The following is a 21,826-nucleotide window of genomic DNA, read 5'->3' on the forward strand; positions in this document are numbered from 1 at the left end:
AATTGAGTCAAGTCTATCAGAAGGTAAAAAACTAAGACCCCATCTATTGCTATCTATATAAGAAGAGGTTCTGGAAAGCACTATGCTACAACCGGGGAGGCTGTGAGATAAGGAACCGGTTCTGAGTAGCGGAAGGATCTGTATAAGTATCATAACACATATGAAATGAGATAGGAACATGTTAGTAACACAGGGAATGTAGCTAGTACTCACCAGTGAGGATGGAAGGACGGGGACAGGATGGAGGATGACATTCCGAGGGCTAAAGAGATATGATGCGCATGGTGCATGATTGTTCCACTGGGTTCCACTTGGTTCCGCTTGGTTCCATGTAGCGGACGGGTCAGATAGGATGCGGGTAGGTAGTGGAATGGTAGCTGGAACGCACAGGAAGATGGTGGTAAGGCTTGGGAATTATACGGGATATGGGCCTACAGTGGGGATGTTCCCCACACCACGCCACAGCTTCCGGTATGTGTCCTATACTCAAAAAAAGCATAGGTTGGACATGTGGTGCAAACCATATAATTGGCATTGTGTATGTATAGGTGCTATAACCCCAAAAATAACATAGGATCTATACTTATTTCAATTGGCCGTGTATATAGATCCCTTCATCTCGTCTTCTCCCCTCAGTCTGTTCCATCACGACTGAGGGTGAGCTCTTTGTATATCTGAACCATACCTAGACACTAACAGACATTTGTATTAGGCTAACACTTTGTCTAGGTATATTAGAATATAGGCTGTTCCATCACGACTGAGGGCTAATGCTTTGTCTAGTCTCTATAGGTTATGAGCCCTGCTCTCTTGTAAATGAGGAGCGGAATTACCTTCTAGATACAAGCAGGCCTTAGGAACGACCCCACCAGGTTATTAAACCCTCAGACTTACCAATAGTGACACTGACTTCTATCAGTGTTGTGGGTGAGGAAAATAGACTCTGGGTGATTCAGAAGTCTAACAAGGGTGCGAGACTTATACTCGTCCTGAGGGGATTGCTACTGGGTAGCGAGTCCTCAAATAAGTGCGAGGAAACAAAGACTAGACTCTGTCTAGCGACCCGAAGGGTTCCGGTCCTTACTAGGACTGGGAACACAAAGATGCGGAGGGTTCCTGATGAGCGGAACTAATGCACGACAAGTGGAACTAACAGAACTAACGTGGAACAAACAGAACAAATGAGGAATAAATGGAACTAATGGGGAACAAATGGAGGGAAAAGAAGCTACGAGCCTGCAGGAGGATGATTGGGCAAAGTCAGACCAGGCTTGTGTCTGGTACTTGCTCCAAGTCGTCAGATCTGATGTCGGGCGTTTCGAGTGGAACTCATGGGGGCAGGAACGATGCAATGTGATCAGGAATAGATTTGGGAAGATATTTTAGACAGTGAGTAGAGTACTGGGAAGTACTCTGTAAGTGGAAGTGGAGTCGAGTCTATCAGAAGGTAAAAAACTAAGATCCCATCTATTGCTACCTATATAGGAAGGGGTTCCGAAATGCGCTATGCTACAACCGGGTGAGGCTGTGAGATAAGGAATCAGTCCCGAGTAGTGGAGGGATCCGTATAAGTACCGTAACACATGGGAAATGAGATAGGAACATGTTAGTAACACGAGGAACGTAGCTAGTACTCACCAGCGAGGATGGAAGGACAAGGACAGGACAGAGGAGGATGTTCCGAAGGCTAAAAGGATATGATGCGTGTGGTACACGATTGTTCCGCTGGGTTCCGCTGGGTTCCACTCGGTTCCATGTAGTGGACGGCTCAGGGAAGATGCGGATGGGTAGTGGGATGGTAGTGGAACACATGGGAAAAAGGTGGGAAGGCATGGGAATTATATGGGATACAGGCCTACAGTGGGGACATTCCCCACAGCGTTGTCGAAACATTTAATTTCTCCCTCTTTGGGTGAGAAGCACCTGAGTGCAGTTACTCGCTCATATATATACCCGTGAGTCACGGATTATTTATTCCTTCTCTCTTGTCTTAATGCCAACCGCTGCGCATACTCACTCTAAGAGCTCCAGCACCAAAGGTGCAACCCTCAGCCCACTGAATACCAACCTGACTATCCCTACCATTACCACCATGTCGTCTTTGCAGGCAGCCGTTATGGCCACTTCACTCAGTCAAACCGACCTTGACCACAGCAAGAATAATTGGGGCATCTGGTCCGACCGCATGCAGAACTACCTCCTCTTGAAACATGGAGGCGGGTATATCCTAGGTCTCATCACCTGTCCTGATCTGTCCTTGGATCCTGCCAGTGCAAGCCATTTGGATCTCAATAACTTATGCATCATTGCTGCCTTACGCACATGCTCTAGTACTGAGGAGAACGAGTTCCTTCATGGGTACACTAACACTTACCTCGCATGGGACGCTCTCGGGTCTCACCATGAGAAGGTTGGGCCCATCACCCAGATCTTGCTCATCCAGCAGGCCTTAGCCATCAAGTATTGTCATTTGGAGCGTCTCTCTACCACAAGCTCTCAACTCCACAACCTCATCCGCCGTATATATGCTATTGGCTTACCAAAGGAAGGTGATTTCCTCACCATTATGATGCTCAATGCCATGGCAGAGGATCTCCCCCACGTGCACAATCATATCGTGGATGCTCTCACTACCAGCACCTCCATCAACCCTTACAGCCCATCGCACATTTGTTCGCATCTCAATGTTGAGCAACAACTGATTGACACTGAAGTGTCCAAAGGAGGCGATGTCGCCAACCCTTACAGCCCATCACACATTTGTTCATGTCTCAATGTCGAGCAACAACTGATTGACACTGAAGTGTCCAAAGGAGGCGATGTCGCCATGGCTGCCACAGGCAAAGGGGGTAATGCTCACAGTTGTGATCGTGTCACCTGTGGCAACTCCAGCCACCCCACAAAAGATTGCTTCGGGAAGGGAGGAGCTATGGAAGGGAAGTGCAATGAGGTCCTAGCTCGCAAATGTGCTGCACACAAGGCAAAAGGGTCTTCTGGGGGAAAACCTACCACCCCCAAACCTGCAGTGACTACTGGGAAACCCGGCGGCCTCCATTATGACACTACAGGCCGTGCATACCTCCTTGACAGTGAAACTCACCAAGCCATATACGTAGCCAGCACTACACTGCCTGCTGACTCCCTTGATACCAGCCTTGACTGGCGTGCGTGCACGCGTGATGTCAACTTCGCTGGGATCACTTATAAGGCCCTGAACCAGCATCAACACACCATTGTGGACCCTTCTATTGTCCCTTTCTTCCTCGACAGCAGCACCTCTGTCCATATCAGCAATGATGAGGCCGATTTCTTCAGTCTTCGTCCCATTTCCCCCTGCTCTGTTAACAGTGTTGGCAGCTCTTTGATCCAGGCCATGGGTATCAGGACTCTGCACCTCATTGTCGCCAGGGGGATTCACATCATGCTCACCAATGTCCTCTTCATCCCCACAGCTACTGTGTGGCTCATATTGGTCTCTGCCCTCTGTGCAGCGCATCATTGTGTTGTGTCTTTTGATGCTACCCACTGCTGGGTCCAAGCTCAGAGTGGTACCCATATGCTCTCGGGAACCTTGACCTCACACTGCCTCTACACACTTTCCGGCGACCAGTTGTCTGCAGAGCATGCTTATATGGCTCACCAGCTCCCTACCTTACAGTCCTCGCACCACCGTCTCGGACACGCTAACTATTGTGCGGTTTACAACCTTGCATGCTCTGGTAATGCTACCGGTATGCCCATTAACCTCTCTGTTGTACCACCTAAGTGTGACGCTTGTATCCTCAGCAAACAGACAAGGACTAGTGTCCCAAAGGTTCACACAGGGAGTAGGGCTAATAGGAAGCTGGGGATTGTTCACGTGGACCTTATGGAGCACCCTGATACTGTATCGGCCACTGGCCATAAGTACGTCATGAACCTTATTGATGATTTCTCCTCATACGTGTGGGCTATCCCACTTGCCGCTAAGTCAGATGCCTTTCCTGCTCTACAAGCCTGGGAACACACTCACAAGCTCGAATCTGACTCAAAGGTCGGTATCTACCACTCCAACAATGGTGAACTGAAGACTGTGAATATGTGAGAGTGGCTCCTCTCCCACAGTACTCAACACCAATTTACTGCCCCTCACACATCTGCACAGAATGGGTGCATTGAACGTCTGCACTGTATGCTAATGGGTAAAGCTCATGCTATGAGAGCTGCCTGCAACCTTCCTGTCAATCGATGGGATGAGTTTGTTCTCACCACGTGTTATCTCTCGAACCGTACTCCTGTCACTTCCCAAGCGGGCCATACTCCCTTTGAGCGTTGGAACAGCAATAAGCCCGATCTTTCAAACCTTCGTGAAATTGGTTGTTGCGCATTCATTCTAATTCAAAATCAACACAATCCCAAGGTCTATAGTCACTCTGTCGAGTGTGTTCTCATTGGGTACTCACTTGACTTGAAAACTTACCGCTGTTACCACCGCAAAACTCACAAATTATTTGTTTCTTATCACATTTCTTTTATAGAGTCACACCAGTGCGGCATGAATCTTCCTTCACTACCCATCTCTCCCACCCCTACACATTCAGTCACTATCAAGGAGGTCCTGAACGTCGACAATTCCCCTACCCCTACGCATTCAATCTCTATTGAGGAGGTCCCGGATGTTGATGCTGCCCCTGGCCCTAACCCCCCACTGGCTCCTGCCGTGGTGGATCCCCGATGTTCTATGTGTATCCCGCAGCCTTTCGAAAGACACTGCATGATGGATGGTAAGCCATACATGTCACCTACTCAGCACACTGTACTAGATTCTCTTGTGGTGGCTGATTGACTACGGGCCTTATCCGCCAACACCTCGCCTCTCCTGTCTGAGGAGGAGCTTGCTAACCTTGCTGACCTATTTGCTGCAATGCCTGACCACCTTGAATACGAGCTTGTGGATGACCCTACCACATATGCGGACACCATGGCATCCTACAACACACCTGAGTGGACCGCTGCCTTAAAGGAAGAATTTGATTCCCTGCATGACCTTGGAGTATACAAGCTCGTACCTCAATCGGCGATCCCTCCTGGCTGTAAAATAATGCGTGGGCGCCTGGTTTTCAAACTCAAGTGCGATCAAGACGGTAAGCCCATCCACTTCAAAGCACATTATGTTTTCTGTGGCTACTCTGCTGTCTGGGGGCAAGACTACACTAAAACTTCTGCACCGACCACATGCCTCGAGTCTTTTCATATCCTTACTCACCTTGGCGCCACTTTGGACTGGGAAATTGACCAACTCAACATCAAAACCATGTTCCTTTATGGGCTACTGGAGACTGATGAGGTTTGCTATATGGAACAACCAGAGGGTTTTGTAGAAGAGGGGAAGGAAGACTGGGTTTGGGAGCTTCAGAAGGGGTTGTATGGTATGAAACAAGGGGGGACTCGTCTGGAATCGGACCATGAATGACACCATGATCTCCTGGGGGTTTATGTGCCTGAAATGTGAGCACTGCATCTACTATCAACGGACGACAGCGGGAATTCTCCTCGTCGCAGTTCATGTGGACAATTTTCTCACTGTTGGGAGTACAAGAGCTGCCATCTCTGATTTCAAGGATCAACTACAGACCAAATGGACCGTGTCTGACCTTGGGGAGGCCCATTTCTGTCTTGGCATCGGTCTCAAACATAATTGAACTGCATGCACCATCAGTCTATCTCAAACCGCTCTCATAGATAAAATTGTCACTCAATTCAGCTCAAAGGATGCTGCTCCTGTCTCTACGCCAATGGAAACTGGCCTACACCTCTCCCGTCACACTCATGCACCTTCTACCAATGCCCAATGTGAACTTATGTCATGCATGCCATATTGCTTGCTCGTTGGATCCCTTATGTACCTCGCCATCGGGACGCGCCCAGACATCACACACACTGTTCAACAACTCTGTTGTCATCTCAACTGCTATGGACCCGTCCACTGGGATGCTGCCAAACGTGTAGTCCACTACCTCAAAGGTACTTGCGATTTTCAACTCATCCTTGGCAGGGAGCACCCAGCGCGACTTCTAGGCTTCACAGACAGCGACTTTGCCAACTGTCCCGACACACAATGATCCATCAGTGGTTATTGTTTCACCTTAGGCAGTGGCGTGGTCACCTGGAGCGCTTGTCAGCAAAAGACTATTTCTTTATCTACTTGCAAGGCTGAATATGTTGCAGCATCCGAAGCCACTAAAGAGATCACATGGCTTCGCACCTTACTACACAAACTCAAGTTCACTCAACCATCAGCTACTCCCCTCCTTTGTGACAACACTGGTGGCATCACTCTCTCCAAAGATGTGTCCTACCATTCCAAGGTCAAACACATCGACATTGGTGTCCATTCTATTTGTGAACAAGTCGCTCGCAGGCAACTCAAGCTACACTATGTCAGATCCATCAACAACACCGCCAATATCTTTACCAAAGCTCTTCCCCGAAAGGACTTTGAGCGTCTATGCACATGCCTCAGTTTGTAGTGAGAAATCAAGGAGGAGTGTTAATGCTATGCATGTGGCCGACATGACAAGCTGGTGGTGGAGTTGAATAATAGGAATATGAACCAACATATATAGATCCCTTCATCTCATCTTCTCCCCTCAGTCTGTTCCATCACGACTGAGGGTGAGCTCTTCGTATGTCCGAACCATACCTAGACACTAACAGACATTTGTATTAGGCTAACACTTTGTCTAGTCTCCATAGGCTAGACTACCTGTTAAGACAAATATTCTCTACTGGGTATGTTAGCTCTTTATAATAAGTAGCACAGGGAACATAAGGCTTACATCTCAGTCTTTGATAAGAACTGAGATGTATGAATGAGGGACTTGGTAACTTTATAGGTAGTTAGCATAGTGATATAAAGAAATTTTCGTAGCATACATTAGGAAAACCACCAGTTGCTTTTCCTGCTTATTTTACTTAATTTTTTGTGAAAACAACTTAGAATGCTGCTTTTCCAACTTAATAGACTTTTGCAAAAGTGAATTAAGGGTGTGCTCAAGCTCACAAGTTAAGACCACCAAAAAAGCGAAAAAAAGTAGTATTAAGCACAATGAGTAATAAACAGTAATATCTTATATATTTGAAGATGGATGTGAGGGGAACATCAAAGTCAAACAGAGGATGGTGAGAAGCCATTGTGACCTGTGGGGATGTCATATACCTGATCCAACTGCTCTGACAATATCAATATCCGCTCTGCCTGGCCTTACACCCCTCCTGCCTTCCTATCACCTCCGCTCCATCTGCCCTCTGCTCAAGCCAGTCGGCTCCGACATCCGCCCCTACGCTCCTGCTTGACCACCTCATCAGTTACCTTCCATATCATCTCCACTCCACTGGAACCTCTTTCCCCATTAGGAATATACTTTCTCCGTTGATACATAGAACTTACTTCCCAGATCACCGGTACTTCCTATAACTGCTCGACTAACTGATCCAACGTGTACATATTGATATCCGCTCCGACTTATGTTTTTCACCTGTGTTTACTTACAAATTATGCTCAGTACATAGCCTCATACCAAGGACTACTAGTCACTGCCTCCTACGTAGAAGTATATAAAAACATACCATGTACTTAGCTACTCCTCAGTCTTAAAATTACTCATCTTCCCACAGTCTCTACTAGTGGGAATTCTCCATAGGACTTTGCTCTCTCTGGACACAAGTTTACCTTGTCATCACCTCCAACCCTCCACTCCAACTTAGAGCCATGCTCTAAGTATTCACTCTTACCTCTCTGACCCAACCAACCAATCCTGTTACTCCTCTTCATCCCAACGCACTTTCTCCACTTCACCCGCTCTGCTTCTAGTCAGATCACTGCTAGTAGCATTTTACCTCCTGGCCCACAAAGTGGACCAAAGCGGTCTGCCCATCCTATCGTCGGACATTGTCAGACCCGCTCCAAAGTTGGGGCACATACTCGGCACTCCCCAAGGGACAAGCATGCAAGCTCACCCCAAAATATGTGGGCCCATTCAAAATTATTGAGGATTATAAAAACAATTCCTTACTACTGGATCTCTCCCTGCCGACCTAAAAAAGCGAGGAATCCACCCAGCCTTTCACATGAGCCTCCTACATCCTCATATCCCCAATGATGATCGATGTTTCCCGGGACAACAAATTTGCCAAATGAGCAACATAGGCACACCCGAGGAATTGTCCGTCACACAAGTGATAGATCACCATGGACAGGGCCCAAATGCCTTATTCAAAATTGAGTACTCAATGGGCGACTTCGTTTGGCTCCCCTACCACTCTGTTTCACAAATCAAAGCTGTTGGACAGTATTTGGAGGCTCTTGGGGTACCTGGTATTCAAGATCTACCCAGAAAGGCCGCACCAGATCTGCCCAATATCAGTGTTGCCACTGTGAACACCCCCTTTGAGGCTAGTAGACTTGTCCTCAATAATGTCAACAGATTACTGGCCAAGTCACCTGCTGTCACACCTGTCAGCGCTGTGGGTACAACAAGTGCAGCAGAGAGAAATTAATCTACTACAAAGTTGGGTCTTTGCTGCCTACTGCCTCACTTGAGAACAAGCACGTTCGACCCTAAAGGGGATTGCTACTGGGGAGTGCTAATCTCTGTCTAAGCGACCCTATTCAACCCTACCGCAGGTAGGATGAGGATCCACAAAAATGCAGAACAAGCAGAACTAGCAGAACTAGCGGAACTCAAGCAGAACAAGTGGGACTCAAGTGGAACCCAAGCGGAATGGAACGGAATGAAGCAGAACTCAACTGGATACAATGCGGAACGTAAGGAGTCGTCGGAACTTGCAGGTCAAGTTGAAGGAAGTATATCACAAGGTTAGATTGATAGTGGGCATAAGTCAAAGCAGTCCTCTAGTAAGGTGAAGGGAAAGTGGGAAGGTAAAAGATTGGATTTGATAAAAACACCCCCAAGCCCTGAGTACCACTACTTAAAGGGAAGATTATTTTCAAGGAACACTGAGGTACAGGTAGTAAGTTCTCAGGAAGTGGAAGTGAAGGCAGGCAGTGCACAAGGGTGCAATACTCCGGAATAGGGGTCCGTGCCATAAGGGCATGTGTCAATTTGATCCAGATAACATTAGGAACAATGGGAAGAGAGATACAGCGTACCAATGGACCTGGAAGGATGGGGACAGGACATGCAAAGGTTGTCCAATGATGCACGGGAATATCGGATAGTGCGGGCAGGTTCAGAAGGATGCATGGGAATGCGGAACCCATCGGACGATGCGCGGGAAACACGGAACGTGCGGAATATGCAGAACTGATGTGAGATGATGCGGAAAGGACAGGGTTTTATGCCTACAGTGGGGGAATTCCCCACAGCACCTCAGGGTCCCAGGACTCAAAAGGACTTGATCGGTCCTCACCAACCTCACCAGACCCTTCTCTTCCTCACCCCATGTCTTCTCCCCACTCTCCCTTGGGCCCAAGATCCACAGAATCCCCCAATGCAATAAATGTCAATAGCCCAAACTACATTGCAGAACTGGGTGAAGTCCCCTCACACAACCCCCCTCGTGGCCATACCTATGCCCCTAACCATGGTGGTCAAGGTGGGCATCACCACCATAACCATGGTGATAATCCCAATCGCTCCTACCATTGCGAATCGAGCGATGACACTATGAGCGTCTTCTTGTGATTCTTTCATGCTGAGGCTCAGGCTAGTAAGTCTTATGCTAGGCAATCCCCTCTCTTGCAGCCCCCTTATGTACCAGCCTCTCGCCTTGCAGAGGAACTAGCCATTAAAAAGGAGGCATACACCTTTACTGCCCAGGTCAAAGCAGACCACAAAAAGAGACTTTCCAGTCAACTCCAGCACAACCACCACCTCACTCTAGATAATCAGAGACAAAAGCGCTACAGTAACCAACAATCTCATACCCCTGCAATTAAGCAACATGCTCCTGCTCCCATGACTACCTCTCAAATCATTGTGGATGCCATCAACACCCCTGTAAATAATCCTAACCCTGTCCCTGTTGATACCGCTCCCACTGTGGATTCTGGCCCTGATGTCCTTGACATCATTGTGAGAGCTGAAGAGCTTGATTTGAGGCATAGCACCCACCTCCATGGTGTTGCTAATGAGGACTTCTTTGGTAGAGCCCTTATTACTGGCCTTGTCCTAACAAACCTCCTGACAATGATCCTCTTGCTAGCTGCCATGAACTCAATGGGCATAACTTCTACTAGCTAGAGCCACTCGCTTACAAGAAAGAAAACAGGTCTCCATCTTGAGACCTGGAGGGCATATGTAACACTCGTCAAAAGCCAAGCACACAGACATTGTACCTAGCTACCAATATCTGTATGCATTATCAGCATCACCCATTTGTTCTTAGTTATTCCTTCTGTTTCCTTTATCCCTATTTACCCAAGTCTCTCCTTACCTATATAAGCTAGTTTACATAGTGCTAGAGGGACAGTTGATCCTTTCCCTCTCTGAGTAACAACAGTTTAGTTCTGACAGCTCTTTCTGTGCTAAGCCAAAAGTTTACTCTAAAAAGTCAACTTCTCTGGTGTGGACATTTATCAAAATGCCACAGACACTTACACAACCTGTAGCTAGACTCATAATCAGTCTGGACTACATCTTTGAGATTGTTAAGTGCTTGACATAGTCAGACTGGTCGATCTCAGAGAAATTTAGCAGGAGCAGTGAGGAGTTTGAAATTTGACAGATGCCAGTGATGCCAGAGGTACTTGCAATCATACAGTACTTACAAGTTACACATCTGCTCTCGCTCAGACTATATGCTATGTTAAGTTTCAACCATGAGTTCTGTATGACCTTTATCACTCGCTGCTCAAGACATGATTGAAAATCTCCCAATGGACTTTACAAGTGCCCTTTCAACAATACAACACCAGCAAGTTCTCGAGGCCTTCTCGCAACTCAATTTTCTTTCCCAAGGATCACAACATCTGAAATTGTTCCAGCTCAGATGCCTCATATCATTACTTTCTGCAAGACACATTGTACTTTGAGCTGCAACAGGCTCCGGAAAGACCCTCGCAATGATTCTGCCTTTACTTCTTTCTCTGGACAAGACAGCCATCACTTTCACCCCTTTGAAACTGCTGCAGCGTGATCATGTATGGCAAATATACAATTTTATCACCTTAAAAATGTCAAATTTTGTTATGGCTGTGCTTATCTTGCTTCTTTTTCCCTTGATCCACGCTTTCTAAGCATGTCTCTTATCATGCTATATTTAGTTCGGTATTACTCAGACACCTCATTGCTTACGCATGTGCTTACTGATACATACCTATTATTATGTCATACCCTGTACCCTCTGGACTATATAAACCCTGGCTAGGTGACGCTGATTCTTCAGCTTAACCTACGCTGGTTTTCCTCTGAACATCTGACTTGATTCTAAGTTACCTCTTCGGTACTTAGTCTATACTTGACTTAGGGCGTTCTTAAGACTGTTGTCTTGAACGTATCGACAGACCTTTGGTCTTATTGGTTATTGTTTGCCTGCGTTATACTTCGGTGTAACAAAAGGTTAAGCTCTATCACAAGACGATGCTACCCTAGTAGTTGTCACGGTCACGAAGCATTGTGGCTTATAGAGAACAACGACAATACTCTTCGGAGTCGGAACAAGAGACAGAACACTTTTCTGAACCAGGATCACCTATCCAACTAGAGAACGAATACATACCAGGATACGGACCTGATCAACCAGGACCATCGAACCCACCACCTAGATTCCCGACTCCGCCTCCTCCATCTGAACCACTTAAAGAAATGGGTGAACTCAACTTGAACAGACCACCTAACTTCGACGGAACACAGAAACAGGCCAAAGCCTGGTGGACAACCGTTTCCACATACATCACCGTAAACAAGAACATTTACGACAACCATGAAAAATGCATCACATTCGCAACGTCGTTTATCACTAAAGGACATGCTCAGCAATGGGCCACAGGATGGATTAATAGGAAACACGACACCGACACCCCTATGGGAAAATGGGACGAATTCATCACTGAATTCAAAGCAGTGTTCTTCCCTAAGAACGACACACTCACGGCCGTCAACATGTTGATGAGAGCAAAGCAAACCTCCACCATCTCGGCATATATTGCCTATTTCAAGCGAATCTCGGCAGAAGCTCAATGCGTAGACTCAGACGTTGAAACAACATGCTTCAGACAAGGGCTCAAGAAAGAAGTCCAAGAAGCAATCCTTATGAGGGAAAAGATGCCCGCCGATATCAAGGAATGGGTTGAAGCCGCTAGAGAATATGAATCTAGAAGGTTACTCATGAACTCCGGAGGAGGGTTCTCAAAGAAAAACGACCTGTACGCAATGGACATAGACAAAGTTGACATTGACGATGAAGAAACAACTCAAGTTCGTAACACTCAACTCTCTCGGTCGGAACAAGACAGATGTCACAAATTGGGACTCTGCTTCAAGTGTGGAAAGAAAGGGCTTATGAAGGATTGCCCTAACCACAGAGAATCCGCTCCCAGTTGGCAAAAGCCGGCCGGACGACCAGTCCGTGAGACTAAGATCGAACAAGACGATCAAGACGCAGAGTATCAGGAATTCCTCGCTTGGAAAGCTTGGAAAGCGTCGAAAGTACCTTCTTCTTCTAAGAAGGATTTCTAAATGGGGAGACCGGACCGGCGTCGGAAACCCCTAGTACATCTATTGGACTCATTGTATCTTCTGTAGGCGATTCGAATTCTATGCACATTCCTATTTCGATCGAATCCTGCAAGTCCGATAAAACCGCCGAAGCAGCTGCCCTAATTGACTCGGGCGCCGCTGGAACATTCATTGACTGGAAATATGTACGAAAGAACAATTTCTCAACTCACAATCTCTCTTCACAAATCGAAGTCCGGAATGTGGATGGAACAAAGAACAAAGCAGGAACTATTAACAAGGCCTGCAATCTATTCTTCTCAGCAGGAGGCCGAACTATGTTCGCTACCTTCCTTATCACCTCCCTTGGAGGCGAAGACATCATCCTCGGACTTCCCTGGCTCAAAAACGAAAATCCAACAATAGACTGGGCTAAAAGCGAAATCTCGCTAGAAGAAGACCCAATCATGATTCAAACCCTTATCTCTGACAGAAACAAACACGCTTCTATGCAACCAAGAATAGAAGAAATCAAAGACAAAGAAGCATACATATCCTTGGAAGAAATTCCCAAGGAACAACCGGAACTTCTACCCAAAGAAGAAGAAGAAGAAATAATAGAAGAACTACAAGACGATGAAGTTCTTATCGCTTACGTCAAAGGAGAAGAATTCGTGGGAGTATACGAAAAAATTAACTTCGATTCACCACTCACACAAGAACATATCCCTCCCACGTTCTCTTTCATATCCCGAACAAACAGAATCTCTAAAGTTCCAAACTCCGCTCGATTCATGTTTGCCCCTCTTCCTGTTCGAAAGGCTGCCAATGTCGCTCAACAACTAGCTCAAGAGGCCTACGCAAAAGAAAAGCCTAAGACATTTGAAGAACTCGTACCTGAAGTCTTTCATATGTACAAAGACGTTTTCGACAAAGCAGCTATGGACACCCTGCCCCCATCTCGACCCTTTGACCATAAAATAAAACTGAAACCAGACTTCGAACCATGCTCTTGCAAAATCTACCCATTGTCAGCACCAGAAGAAAAGGCGATGAACGAATTTGTAGACGAACACCTGGCAAAAGGAACTATTGTACCGTCTCAATCCCCACAAGCATCTCCCTTCTTCTTCGTAGGAAAGAAAGATGGATCCCTTCGCCCATGTCAAGACTATAGAAGACTCAATGATGCAACCGTAAAAGATGCAACCATAAAAGATGCAACCGTAAAAGATGCAACCGTAAAAGATACATACCTGCTTCCTCGCATTCCCGACCTCATCGACAAGTTAAAGGGCGCAACAATTTTCACTAAAATGGATGTTTGCGCAGGATACAACAACGTCAGAATTCACGGTCCAGATAGATGGAAAGCAGCATTCAAAACGTCTAGAGGACTCTTCGAACCAACGGTTATGTTCTTCGGTCTATGTAATGCCCCTGCAACATTTCAAGCAATGATGAACGACATCTTTTCGGACATGATAGACGAAGGTTGGATGGTCATTTATATGGACAATATCTTAATCTTCTCCAAAGACATTGAATCCCATCACCAATGCACGATGCGAGTACTACAACGACTTCACGATCACCAGCTCTCCCTTAAACCTGAAAAATGTGTTTTCGACACTACCAAAGTCGAATACCTTGGTCTCCTCATTCGTCCTGGACAAATTTGTATGGACAAAGTCAAACTAGACGGAGTAGTCAAATGGGAACAACCCACTACTGTCAAACAAGTTCGATCATTCCTGGGATTCGCCAACTTCTACCGTCATTTCATTGCTGACTATTCAACCATCGCACGACCACTTATTGATCTTACAAAGAAAGACTCCATCTTCGATTGGTCACCACTGTGCGATAAAGTGTTCACTGACCTAAAGAACCGATTCCTCTCTGCTCCCATACTTTCCATTCCCGACAAAGATACCCCATTCGCTATCACCGTAGATGCATCTCTCTATGCAACTGGAGGAGTACTCCTTCAGAAGGACTCCAATGGTGATTGGCATCCCTGTTCCTACCTTTCTCAAACTTTCTCCCCTGCAGAACGAAACTATCAGATCTTTGACCGAGAACTGTTAGCCATCATTCGAGCTTTAGAGGCTTGGCGTCACTACCTTGAAGGTTCCCCATTCCCAGTTCTTGTAATGACCGACCATAAGAACTTGACTTACTTCTGACAAGCCCAACAACTCAACTGTCGACAAGCTCGTTGGCTTTTATTCCTATCTCGTTTTGACCTACAACTCCAACACGTACCTGGCAAAGATCTTTCCATTCCCGATTCTCTCTCCCGCCGACCGGATCACATCCCCGCGAATGCTACCAACAATTCTGACGTTACAGTCCTACCAGACGGGTTGTTCATCAACCTCATTGATACCTCTATGCATGAAAAACTTCATATCTCTTCTTCGGTGGACCCAGTCGTACAACAAACCATAGACGCTCTTTCCAATCCCACCCTACCCCTCCCTATGAAATCTGCACTTTCTGATTGGACCTTCTCTGATGCTATCCTCACCTTCAAAGGTCGCAATTATGTTCCCCCTGGCCCCCTGCGGAAAGAGTTAATTTCCCTCCATCATGACTCCCCGACTGCCGGACATCCTGGATGCTTTAAAACTCAGGAAATCCTGTCTCACGACTACTGGTGGCCTGGCCTCCTGACCTTCGTGCGCAAATACGTGGAGGGGTGTGCCGTCTGCCAACAGAATAAAGTCAACACCCACCCGACTTCACCACCGCTCTGTCCCATTCCCGCCCCTACTTCTTCCCGCCCCTTTGCTCAATGCTCCGTTGACCTCATTGTCAACCTCCCCCCATCCAATGGTTTCGATTCAATCATGGTCATGGTAGACCATGGGCTTATGAAGGGGGTGGTGCTCACACCTTGCAACAAGACGATTGATGCAGAAGGAGTCGCTGACGTATTCTTCAACCGCGTCTATACACGCTTTGGACTCTATGATAAAATCATCTCTGACAGAGGACCTCAATTTGCAGCCAAGTTCGCACAAGAACTAGGAAGACTTCTCGGATACAAAATCGCGCTCTCCACTGCCTTCCACCCTCAAACAGATGGAGAAACAGAACGAGTAAATCAAGAATTAGAAGTGTATCTCCGCATCTTCTGTGCGAACGACCAAACCTCATGGTCAGAAAAACTTCCCATGGCAGAATTCGTACACAATTCCCGACATCACTCCGCTCGTAACGCTTCTCCCTTCTATCTCATGATGGGATATCACCCTCAAGCATTACCATTGGCTACCGAGAAATCGGATCTCCCAGCCGTCGAAGCGAGAATATCAGAACTCCAGAAAGCTTGAGAAGAAGCCCTATCATCACATGAACTCGCTAGACAAACCATGAGGCAAAGAATCACCCGATCGTTCACACCCTTCAAAAAAGGCGACAAGGTTTGGCTAGAAGCAAAGAACCTTCATCTCAATTACCCCAATAGGAAATTAGCACCCAAAAGAGAAGGACCTTTCACTATCTCGGAAGTCCTCGGACCAGTCACATACCGCCTAAAACTTCCTAGCCAATGGCGTGTTCATCCGGTATTCCACGCAGCGCTTCTAACCCCCTATCGCGAAAATGAAGAACACGGTCCTAATTTCCCATTGCCACCTCCTGATCTAATTGACTGGAGAAGAAGAACATGAGGTAGAAGCTATCCTCGGACATAAAGGAACTCTCTCACGACGACGCTTCCTTGTCAAATGGAAAGGTTACCCATCGGCCGATAATGAATGGTTGTCGGAGTCTGATTTAGCCAACTCCGCTGAAATCTTGAACAGATATAAGCAGGCACATCGACTCATTCCCCTCTCAACTCGAACTATTATCACCAAACCATTCAGACCATGCCCTCTACCGGTGGACGTAACTACATCTCCTCCAACGACGAGGATATAAACCTCGTCATCACGCACAACAGTGCTCCTAATGTTCCTATCCCAAATCTTAGATTCCCCATCTTCTCTCCTCGTCCCCATTATATGACTATTAGTCAAAGGAATTCCCCTGAACCCCCTCGTCCGACATCTCCCATACCCAACTCTAGAGTGTCGTCCCCATACCAAATATTTAACGAACCCGTTATCCCCACTTTTATTGACACTCACACCAGCCCCACTACGATCAGAACTCGTGAGCGTATTGCAGCTCGTCGACGAGCAGCTCCTTGGAAAGTAGCGACTGACCCCTACTTGCCCGATCTCGAAGATCGTAGACTTCGCCATAGGATTATGCTGTCATCCAAACTTTTCAAGAACCCCATCAAAGACGCCATCGACACTGATCCCGCACTTAACGCCCTTTACGACCTCTATCATCTCGGTGATCGTCTCGAAAATACCTTGGAAAGGCACAATGCTGAGTACAGAGAAGACGAGCTCTTCTCTCTCGACTATAGTATTCGAGACATCAAAGAGAAGCTTCAACAATTGACGTTGACTCTCATGGAGGAACAAGGTTTCTTTGAGGCCCTTGACGGGCTCGGAGGAACTGAGGAGGATCGGCGTCATGGTCTTGAGTGAAAGTCTGGGACTTTCCATGTAAGAAGGGGGTGATGTTACGGCTGTGCTTATCTTGCTTCTTTTTCCCTTGATCCATGCTTTCTAAGCATGTCTCTTATCATGCTATATTTAGTTCGGTATTACTCAGACACCTCATTGCTTACGCATGTGCTTACTGATACATACCTATTATTATGTCATACCCTGTACCCTCTGGACTATATAAACCCTGGCTAGGTGACGCTGATTCTTCAGCTTAACCTACGCTGGTTTTCCTCTGAACATCTGACTTGATTCTAAGTTACCTCTTCGGTACTTAGTCTATACTTGACTTAGGGCATTCTTAAGACTGTTGTCTTGAACGTATCGACAGACCTTTGGTCTTATTGGTTATTGTTTGCCTGCATTATACTTCGGCGTAACAAATTTGTCCTTGTGAATCACAGGTTCAGGAGTTTGAGCAGTACGGCATTCCTTTGATCACGATTAATCATGATACTCCATCTGACAAGAATATTTGGAATGTATGTGCAGTCATTGTCCTAGATGACTTTAATGTGATATTCTCCTCCAGTGTGTGTACACAGGAGCTTTCTATAACCTCATTGTTGCACCCAAGCAATTTTTTCCTGAAGGTGGTCATATTCCACGTCTTGCACTGATGTTAAAGGACCAGAATTTCATCAAATGAATTGGTTTCTTTTTCATTGACAAGGCACAATTTATTGTCACAGCTGGAGAGCCCAAGCCAGGAGAGAAGCTTGCTGAAGTACTGCTAGAACTCCCAGTCGATGTTCTTGTCGCCCTCTTCTCAGCAACTCTTCCTCAAGACATGCTCCAGCAGATCATCAAATCTCTGAATCTTCCTAGGGATCTGACAGATACTTTTATGCTTACCACCAACCGCCCCAATGTCAGTCATGCAGTGATTCCCATGGTCAATTCCATCAAAAATTTCAGCAACCTCGATTTTCTTGTATCCAAGCTGTTTCATCCATCCATGTCTTATCCTCCAAAGTCCCTCATATTCATAGATCACAAACTCAGTACTGCAGTTGTTGCAAGATACCTCAATACTCGTTTACCTGAGGCAGTTCAACATGTATTCAAGTTTTGGCACCTCCATTCCAGCATGTCCATGGAACACAACAAAATGGTGTTCAACGAGTTCCAAAAGCCAGATAGACTTGTTCAGGGCATAGTTGCAACTTCGGGAGCATCCACTGTGACTGTTCCTGGATGACATTTAATTTAATTGATAGCTAATGTGCTCACCTCATTCCAGGGAATCAATGTCTGTGACATACAGCTCGTGGTCCAATTCGGTATCACTATCAACATCTCTGAGCATGAACAATGCACTGGACGAGGGGGACAGGACTGGAAGCCTTGTCATGTCTTGATGATTGTGGAAAAGTGGGCATACAAGATCACCATTGATGCTCAAGTCTTGCACAAAGGGAAACCCACAGCAAAAGAGCGATGTACCAATCCTGCTATGCTTGACTCTGTGAACACTTCTACATGTCATCAACAATTCCTAGCTGAATATAATAGTGACACAACAGCTGAAGGTAAGAGAGATTATTCACTGAGCCGAGCATTGACACTGGTAGTGCAGCTTTCGAATACAACAGCACATTTTGTTGCGACCAGCATCTTGATACAACCTCAAACATCAACTACTTTCTGCCTGGAAAAATGTTACCATCAATCGCTCTGCAAGTTAGACTCAAATCAGAAACAAGCAGTGTTCATCCACAAGCCCAGCCCAAGAAGACATGCAAAAAATACTGTCCAACAAAGCAGCGCCCACCATTGGAAGAACTGCTCCAAGCCTGGCGGAAGAGTGCCCTTTCCAATGATGTCGTCACTCAAAGCTAGCTGGATGAATGGGTTCTTTCTGATCTGAGTATAAGCAAGCTCGCACGAGAAGAAGAGGCTGCTTTTGAATCAACTGCTGATGTGGTCTTGTTTCTGGAGGAGAGCAGCAAATGGGCAAATTCCTATGCTGAGCAGGTTCACAGTGCCATTGACAGTTACAACAGGTCCCTCCCAAAAAAGCCCACATGAGCATCCAAAAAACTTCTCCCCTCCAATCAGATGCCATTTGAGCTGGAGTCTGAGAATGACGAACCAGAGCAACACCTTCCTGACATTCATGTCCTTGCCGACCACATCCCGTCTCTCATCAAGACTACCTCTGACTTGTATGACACTGACACAACACTAGTCAACTCATACAGCCCCACATCGTCTCCGCAGTCCAGTCAGTGTGCAACACCAGATCTCAATCTTCCTCTTTCTGCTGCTGTTCAACATCCACATTCTGAATCTGTTTTTGAATCACCAAACCCACGGCCAAAGAAAAGGGCATTTATTGCTGTTTTTAAAACAGTTGGCACAGCCACCAAAACACCACTTTTTCAGCCCTTTTGAATACATAGAATGAAACAATTGTTTCTCAACAACCACTGCTCCAAATGCTATGATTCTTTAATGAAAGATGATCTATTTTATGGTGCCCAGGGCATGCCAACAAAATCGGAGAAATTTGACTGCTATCTTGGTATCTTGTTTTCATGGGGCCGCATTCTGACTTGACGAAATTTCCTGCAACAACAAGCTCTTTGCTCAACCTACAGTCACTTTTCTGTTCATTGGGTACTATCTCCTGAGGGCACAGCAACAAAATCCAGAGTTTTTGGTGCAAAATCCGTCTTGTGAGCACATTACTAGGACTGTTGAGATCATATTTTATTCCATGACATCCTGAAGCTTCATGCAGTAAATTGCTTGATTCTGAACAATGTGCACATCATCCTAGCTCCATATTCTGTTGTGTCTCAACTGTCTACCTGCCTGTGGAGTTCGTGTAGCAGTAGTGTGTCTGATGACCCTGTCTGTCAGCCTACTAGTATAAACATTATAGTTCAAACTAGCTGTTCAGCACCTCTTTCTTGTCCACAACCATGGGCTCTGCCAAAGACAAGAAAGTACCAAAGACAACCAAGGCTGGCAGACCCTCCAAGGAGAAAAAAACGAAAACTCCTCCTGTTATACATGACTCAGAAACTCAGAAACCAAGACCAAAACCAAAACCAAAACCCATCAGCAAGCCTGGCAGCAAAAAAACCTCCGTGACATCACCTCTGGACATTGATTCATTGCCTCAGGATGTTCTAACAGCAACCCAGGGACTCCTTGGTCTTTCTAATGGCTTGAAAGAGGATCAAGAGTATTGTGACTTGGAGCAACCTGACCCTAGTAATATGCCAGAAGTCAAGACAAATGATGACAATTTTTTTTTGGCACAGAAGATGATGATGCAGAGAATGGAGGCAGGGTAACCTTGGATCCAGAAGCTATGAGCAACAGTACTGAGTCCTCAGACGAGGAAGATGAGGAGGACAAAGACAGTAAGTCACATACACATTACGGAGTCACTGAACATGCTGAAAGTATATCAAGGTGCTTTCAATCTTGAATTTATGGTCCCTATTGATGGTGCAACCGATAGCACTACATACTCTTCCAATATCACTTGGACCGACTTTCATTACCAGGTTGCCGACGAAATGGGTATTCACATGAAAGACCTGAATCTTGCATACCAATTTAGCACAATGCTGCAGAAAGAGCTGCCTTGTATGCTCCAGACACCTGTGCATCTTGCAAGACTATTCATGGCTGCCCAGAAAGAGCTGAATGAGCAAGCAAAATCCAAATCTAAGGCAAAGCAGAAGGAGTTCAAGGTGGTTCTCATTGATCGTGATGCTGGTAAAAGAGGAAAAAACGAAGTTAAGAAGAAGATGAAGCAAACCTCAATGAGATATATCACAAATTACTGATTGGAAACTAACATCAGGGTGGTCGCAAAGATGGCCAGAAGAGGGTGAAGTCGAAGAAAGATGATAGTGATTCTGAACAAGCAGGAGATAGTGATGAGACAGACATTGCACCAAAGAAGAAAACAGCGCCACAATATATTATCGAACTGCAAGCAGAACATGCATGTGGTAACCATAGTGGCGAGTACTGTGTGATCCTTCTGAATGGAAGTCATTGTCACTTGACTAATAAGGACCTTAGCCTTTGGAGTCTGTTATTGGTTGGTTTTTATATATATCAAGTATTATAATGGTCGCTGAGTAATAACATTACAGACAGAAGGTGTCCACACAAGCTTGAAGGATCCTCCCAGTGAACTGAAAATAGAGGATGTAGTCCGCCCACCAAGGATCCATAAATGATCTCAATCTCAACCAGAAATGTCTTCTCATCCATTTCCATACTATTATCCATACCCACCTCCACCACCACCTGGATATGGAGCTCTACACTATCATCACTATCCACCACAGACACCGACACCTCAAGCTTCTTCATCTCACGCTCATTCACATCTTAAAGTTCCCAGTTCAGACTCTTTTGATCCGAATGATGCACCAACAATTTACCCACATGTTCTGGAGTGGCTGTTCAAGTTGGATTCAGGCAAGCGTGGAGCTGATGGCCAGGTGTGGGGACAGTATGCTAGTGTACTTGATAACAGTGGATACAAGTGAATCATTCAAATTGCCGAGGACGGAAAAGATGGTGCAAAGGAATTGGCAGACTTGTGTGGTATGC

General features: G+C 46.1%; 3 protein-coding genes across 3 annotated transcripts; all 3 read left to right on the top strand.

The window, feature by feature from the left end:
- Positions 1-9,443: 9,443 nt before the first annotated feature.
- Positions 9,444-10,244, top strand: EDB91DRAFT_1249780 (uncharacterized protein; the record flags this gene model as incomplete). Its single annotated transcript, XM_041323136.1, has 2 exons — positions 9,444-9,682; positions 9,728-10,244. The coding sequence occupies 2 exons, from the start codon at positions 9,444-9,446 to the stop codon at positions 10,242-10,244; spliced, it is 756 nt and encodes a 251-aa protein (XP_041175931.1).
- Positions 10,245-16,540: 6,296 nt separating this feature from the next.
- Positions 16,541-19,633, top strand: EDB91DRAFT_1249783 (uncharacterized protein; the record flags this gene model as incomplete). The annotated part of the gene is made up of 6 exons (XM_041323137.1): positions 16,541-17,204; positions 17,929-18,419; positions 18,480-18,768; positions 18,816-19,063; positions 19,118-19,213; positions 19,298-19,633. 6 exons carry the CDS (start codon positions 16,541-16,543, stop codon positions 19,631-19,633), a joined length of 2,124 nt encoding a protein of 707 aa, XP_041175932.1.
- Positions 19,634-20,166: 533 nt separating this feature from the next.
- On the top strand, positions 20,167-21,762 carry EDB91DRAFT_1249784 (uncharacterized protein; the record flags this gene model as incomplete). Its single annotated transcript, XM_041323138.1, has 6 exons — positions 20,167-20,461; positions 20,512-20,613; positions 20,666-20,994; positions 21,063-21,236; positions 21,287-21,305; positions 21,464-21,762. 6 exons carry the CDS (start codon positions 20,167-20,169, stop codon positions 21,760-21,762), a joined length of 1,218 nt encoding a protein of 405 aa, XP_041175933.1.
- Between the last annotated feature and the right edge of the window lie 64 nt (positions 21,763-21,826).

The sequence above is a fragment of the Suillus paluster genome, assembly GCF_016628075.1.
Source record: "Suillus paluster strain FC165 chromosome Unknown EDB91scaffold_36, whole genome shotgun sequence".
Lineage (NCBI taxonomy): Eukaryota > Fungi > Basidiomycota > Agaricomycetes > Boletales > Suillaceae > Suillus > Suillus paluster.